The sequence below is a fragment of the Eulemur rufifrons genome, chromosome 7 (assembly GCF_041146395.1).
Source record: "Eulemur rufifrons isolate Redbay chromosome 7, OSU_ERuf_1, whole genome shotgun sequence".
In the NCBI taxonomy this organism is placed as follows: domain Eukaryota; kingdom Metazoa; phylum Chordata; class Mammalia; order Primates; family Lemuridae; genus Eulemur; species Eulemur rufifrons.
In genome coordinates this window covers 1366415-1372414 of record NC_090989.1, presented here as the reverse complement: position 1 = coordinate 1372414, position 6000 = coordinate 1366415, and the positions used below count along the sequence as shown (strand labels likewise).

The following is a 6000-nucleotide window of genomic DNA, read 5'->3' as shown; positions in this document are numbered from 1 at the left end:
GGCGCCTCCCACCCTTCTGTGAAGCTGCGCAGGACCCTGCAGGGGCGCCAGGGGCGCAGGGCCCACAGCAGAGCGGCCTGGGAGGCTACTGCCTGCCCGCCCCCCCCAGCCTGGAGGCGGCGAGGCCGTCAGGGAAGAGCCGGCTTCCTCCAGGGTCCTCTGTCCCTGTCCCCTGGCAGAGAGTCTTTGTTCCACCCTACGCCTTCCCGCTGCCTCACCGGACTCAGGGCCTGAGGACGCGTCCCGGGGCGGGGAGAGGGGGACTACACGCTGAGTGGCCCGGACCTTGCCCGGGCCTGAGTCCCGGACCCCACGTGCCGCCTCGGCAGCCGCGGGAGGCAGCGCCCTCTGGGCGGAGCGCTGTGGGCCACACGCGCTGGGGACGCCGGGCGTTGGCACCCCCAAGGGAGCAGCCGGGTCCTGTCCGCCTCGCGCGTCCCAGCAGGCGCAGGTTCCCAGGCCGCCCCCTCCCTCGCGCCGCAGGTGGGTCGCGCGTCCCACCCTGTCCCCCGGCCCGGCCAGTGTCCATCGCCCCGCCCTCCGTCGGCCCGGCCCATCTCCCCGCCCCTGCCCGCCCCCTGCCCGCCCCTGCCCGGCCCCGGCGGCCTGAGCGCGGCGAGCCGAGCGGGCGCACCGCGGCGGAGGGCGCAGCATCCGCGGCTCAGACGGCCCGGCCCGCGGAGCATGGCGCCGAGGTGGGGCCCCCGGGCGGGCGGCAGGGTCGCACGGGCGGGCGGGGGGCGCGCACCGCGTCCTAACTTGCGGCTTGTCGCACGCAGGTGGTCCTGGCTGCGGCCGCAGCGGCGGCGCCTCCTGGACGTGCTCGCGTCCCTCATCCTGCTGCTCGGGGTCCCGGCCTGCGCGGAGCCAGGTAGGACCCGGCGGGGACGCGGAGGATCGTCTGTGCGGGGCTGGCCGGTCCCGGGCGGCGGCTCCCTCGGCCCGCGGCTCTCGGCTTCGGCCCCGGAGGCGGCGGTGGCGCGGGGATCGTGCGCAGGTGGCCGGCGGGTGGCGGGCGGCAGGCGGCAGCCGGAGCCGGGCCGGCCATTCATTCTCCGGCCTCGGGGGTTCGCGCCACCTCCACGCCGCGGGATCGGGGTACGGGCTGGGCCCGGAGGGGGTGCGAACTGTCACGTCCGGAGTCTCTCGCGAGGTGACCAAACTTCAGTGGCCCCGGGGGACGTTAGTGCGCGCTGCGGGCCAGCGGTCAGCGAGGGGTTGGGGCTGCGGCCGTGGTCGTGGCTTCTCCGGAGACGCCAGGACATTCGCTGTCGGCCCGCCGGGCCTGTGTCTTCATCACTGGCCTTGCCCCTGCCGGCGCCGGAGCGGCTTCAGCGGGTGGCGCCCCCGGGTCCCCGGGAGTGACCGTGGGCGGAGCCCGACAGGTCCGGGGAGGACCGTGAGGTGCGTGGCGTCATTTTTGGGTTTCCAACCTGTTGAGGCAAAAGCGCGCAGGTTCCCCCAGGGCCGGGCTCCTGGCCGCGTCCGCCTTTGTGCGCCGCGGCCCGGGCCTCCGTCCCGCCGCCGGTGTCGGGTTGCGCGGTCCCCTTTCATGCCGGGCGCCGGCTGCCAGAACAATGCTGGGACCCGAATCGATGCTTCCCCGCCCGCTGCTCCCGCGTGGACCGCGGGCCGCTCGCAGGAGCTTCCCGGGCCCGCTGCGAAACTTCCTTTGCCACCAACTTCAGACCGGCTCCCCGCCACGCGGCTGGCCCAGTCCTCCCAACAAAGGCCCCAGGAGGGGTCGGAGGGGTGCCAGGCCCCAGGGGAGCCCCCGCCCCGGAAGCTCTGGGTGTTTTGTCCCAGGCGGGGTTACAGCCCGTGTCCCGGGACCAGCCCAGCTCGGTTGGAGGAAGCCTCTGGCCGCTGGAGGAAGACGGGAAGATGTGGGAGGTCACCGCTGCAGAGAGAAACCCCCGCTGTAACAACTTGCTTCATTGTTTTCCATCGGCTTAGTCACCAGGTTAAGCCACAGAACAGACCTTTTTAGAAAGTAGCGACCTTGTAAGTGGATCTGCTGAAAAACACCTGTTTGTTGAGCAGAGATAATTCCCCATTTGTAACTGTAGGGGTAAAACATTCCAGCCTGTGGGAGAGCGGGCTGTGGTCACGTGGTCGCTGGCTGCCCGGGGTCACTCCCGCCGTTAATCATGGCTGCAGGGAGCTGTCCCCTTGCCGCCGGGACCACCGTGCCCACGGCCGCGCCGGGCTGCACCTGCAGGGGTTTGCGGCCTGAAGCCTCTGATCACACAGTGACAGAGGAAAGACACCCCAGGGCCCAGCACGGCCATAAAACGTTGTCAAGGAGGTGATATAAAGGTGACGCTTTAGCCTCTGCGTGGGAAAAAGTCGTGTCCGGTCAGTGAGCTCTGGGGAGGCGGAATCTCGAGTTAACACAGGCTCGCGGGGAGTTACACTGGCAAAGCAGTGTGTGCTGCATCTTCTGTCCCCACCCCCCACGGCCGCTCCTCTGGGACCCGCCTCTGCCGGCATCCTGGAGGGCGAGGCGGAAGCAGGCTCAGCGGGGTCTCCAGCGCCGCCCGCCCCTCCCCCAGGGTTCCGGGTTCCAACCCCCAGAAATGGGGTAATAGCCGCCCTCTAGGTGTGATTGGAGAAGAGCAGTGTTCATGAAACCCTGACTGAGCAAGGGCTTGACCTGTTCTAGAAACCCCTAAAAATCACCCTTGGGAAGCAAAGGCTTGAGGCCCAGTTTTCTGATTTGCACATTTTTTTCTGAGCAAAAATGATGCAGTTTTCCACATCTCTGTGCTGCGCTTGACCCCTGGGAAGAGTCTTGTGCTTTTTTGTGTGACCATTGGTCACGTGACCTGATGCTCTGGGAGGGCGTTTTGTGCATTTCCCCGTAATCAGAAGTGGGGCGGCCGTGCGGACACCTTGCTGCGTGGGGTGCTGCGGCCGTGCCTGCCGTTTCTCCTCCTGGGGTTCACGTGTGCTCACGTGGCCTTGGACCCGGCAGGTGTTTTCAAGTCAGCACTTGGGAGAGAGGGCTGAGGAGGAGGACCCGGTCTGGTGGGCGTCTGCCGCGTCCCCACAGCCGTGCCAGGAGCCGGCTGCTGTGCCGGCCTAGGAGCCTCTCCCCCACCTCAGCCTCCACATGCTGCCTTCCCCGCCAGGACTCCCGCTGTCTGGGGTGGGCAGAGCCAGGTGGTGCCAGCACGAGGCTGGGGTCCCTGTCCCTCCTCCCATCGTCCCAGGAGGCCGGCAGGGACTGGGCCTCGCTGGCCTGGTGTCCGTGGGGCACACAGGCACCTGGGCAATGTCGGAGGGACCCTCTCGCCTGACCCTCTCCTAGAAGGTGGTCCTGTTCTTGGGCCCACCCCCTCCCAGCAGAGTCTTCAGGATTCAGAAGGACCTTCGGAAGATAGTTTTGAATTTCAGCAAAACTCGTTTTTCAGGGTACTCCTGTTTTCCTTTAAATGAAGGAGGAGGGGGCGAGGGCTCTGAGGGAGACCTGGACAGGTAACTGAGCCATCCAGGCAGGCAGCGCTGGGGCCGCTCAGGGGAGAGCCCTCCCCAGCTGCTGCCGCTCCGCTTTGCAAGTGGTGCACGCACATGTGTGCACACGCAGGTATCCATGCCCTCACGGTGCACAGGCTCGTGTACATGTGCACACACGTGCTCACACACACAAATGTATGATGTGCACACACAGACATGCATGCACACATACTTTCTCCACCAAAAGTGCTTAAATCTGCCTTCATCCGAATTATTGGAAAGCTTTGGTTCTCTGGGCCACCGTGAGAGCCACAGGGTTCCTGTGTGGCGTTTCCAGCCTCTTCCTCCCGTGCTGTGTGGTGGTCCTGCCCCATAACTGCTCCCGGGCTGAGGCTGCAGGGGCTGGGCCGGGAGGGACGCTGCAGCCCGTGTGCAGCCTGGAGACGGGGCCTCACGTGTGTCCAGTGTGGGGCTGTGTCGCCGCCACCCCCAGGAAGGTGCTGTCCACCCCCACAGGGCACCCCTCACGCTGCCCTGGTCAGGGGCACTCCGAGCCCCTGCAGGGCCTGGCGGTGGAGTGTGTGATAGAGACCCCGGTCCACTCTGGAATGTTCCAGGTGAAGCCCAGGGCCTCCCCAGAACCTCACAGCTGGTGGTGACAGTGGGGTCCAGCCTCCCACGTGGATGTCCAGGGAGCCACCTCCTCCTGAGGCCTGCTGGGGAGGGCGTGTTGGTTGAGGGGCCTCTGTCCTCTGGGGCTGACTCCCCGAGTGCTCAGCGGTCAGGTGGGGGGCTGGAGGGGACAGCACTGCCCAGCGGCCTCCAGGCTGGGCTCTGTCCACAGCGGCCGGCTATGGCATCGCCTGCACCCGCCTGGGTGGATGTGTGGCCATCCCAGCTGCTTCCAGGACCTGGCCTCGGGGACCCTTCTGTTAGCTGCTGCCTGTCAGAGAACAAGCGCGGACGGGTGACATTTCAGGCAGCAGCTGGGCAGAGGTGAACGACACAGGGCCTGACGTGTAAATTTCTCCAAACGTAGCGCTGCTGACGGCGAGGGGTCAGATACTGGGAAAATTACAGTGCGTGCTTGGTAGCTTGTGAGGCTGCCAATGAGGCACCCCCAGCCAGCTCCACAGCCTCTGCAGCCTCGTGGCCCAGCCAGTTCCTGTGGCCTCTCTAGATCCAGGGTCCCCGGTCCTGATGGTTTGGGGCCTGGGCCAGCCCTGTGCCAGGCTCAGGCTCCGCCCTGCTGCTCAGGCCTCCGAGCCTCCCCCTCCGCCTCCCACCTCCTGGCAGCCTTGGCAGGGGCCACACTGGAGCGGGCACAGGGCCTGGACCCTCCCGTCCAGCAGGGGCTCTGTGTGTCTGGCTGTCTGGCTGCAGGCCGTGTTCCACCACTGTGGCTATCACCTGCTGTCACTTCACTGCTGTCACTTCTTGTCTGTAACCTGGGGCAGGAACAGCTCCTCCTGCCAGGGGTGCTGTGAGTTGGTGATTTTTTAAAGCCTTTCATACCATACAGTGTATCTTTATGTCGTACACAGTTTCTTCAAAGCACACATTGTATCTTCACAGCTGCTGCATCTTTGGGCCACACACTGTATCTTATGACATGCTGTTATCTGCGGGCCACAGCTGTGCTTCTTTAGGGCACACAGTGTGTCTTCATGGCACAGCACACAGTGTGTCTTCACGGCATGCACCGTATCTCTGCAGGAGCTGGGCCCACGCCGGTGAGGGCTCGGTCTGTCCCTCCCTGGCATTCCCAGTGCTGCCAGGGGACAGGCAGCCTCGCTGGCCCGGGCAGGGTGGTTTAGACTGGCGGGTCTGAGCAGCTGTGGAGAAGCTGTCAGTAGGGTCATGGCTGCGCTGAGTCAGATTGAATTTGGAGGCTGCGGGGCAAAGTGTTTGCATCCTCCCTCCCGGCTCCCGGTGCTGGCAAGCCCGAGCAGGCTGTTCTGGCTTCCTCAGTGAGAGGCGCAGGAAGGAGAATACGTTTGCAAGCCCATGCGTCTCTCTGGAATTTGGTGCCGGCAGACGGGGTCACGCTGGGCCCACGGGGGCCTTGATGAGGCAGAACAGGGCAGGGCCAGCACCAGCCGCGGTGACTGTCGAGGCTCGCAGCCACCCTGGTTTCCAGAAGACCAGGGGGCTCTGCCAGTGGGCCAGGGCTGACCGCTAGACCAGAGCCCGGGCTCCCGGGACGGGCTGCGGGCGGGGAGAGCGTGGGAGGGTTCTGTGGTGGAGCCTGGATTTGAGCTCCGCGGATACCTTGAGTGTTTATTCATTCGTTCATTTATTTTGGACTGAAGCACTAGTTTGTATATTTCCCCACCGTTCCGTTCCACTGAATGGATTCAAAACCAGCCACGTTAGGCTGCCTCTGTTTGCAATCCCGGCTTAGACATCTTTGCGGTGGTGTCGGGTTTCTGCAGCTGGGTCTCCTATCTGCAGGGAACCTGCCAGCGGAGGCTGCTGGTGCGGGACAGGGCAGGCGCCTGCTGTTCTGCGGTGACCGGGACGCGGATGAAAGCCAGGCCG

The 6000-nt window shown here is 65.5% G+C and overlaps 1 protein-coding gene across 1 annotated transcript in view; it reads left to right on the top strand.

Annotated features, from left to right (window-relative positions):
- Nucleotides 1-669: 669 nt before the first annotated feature.
- The window catches only part of COL18A1 (collagen type XVIII alpha 1 chain), a 90892-nt gene continuing 85561 nt past the window's right edge, over nucleotides 670-6000 (top strand). The window contains exons 1-2 of the mRNA XM_069474893.1: nucleotides 670-695; nucleotides 780-871. Coding sequence (XP_069330994.1) covers nucleotides 685-695; nucleotides 780-871 — 103 coding nt within the window. The 5' untranslated portion in view covers nucleotides 670-684. The remainder of the gene's footprint in view (nucleotides 696-779; nucleotides 872-6000) is intronic.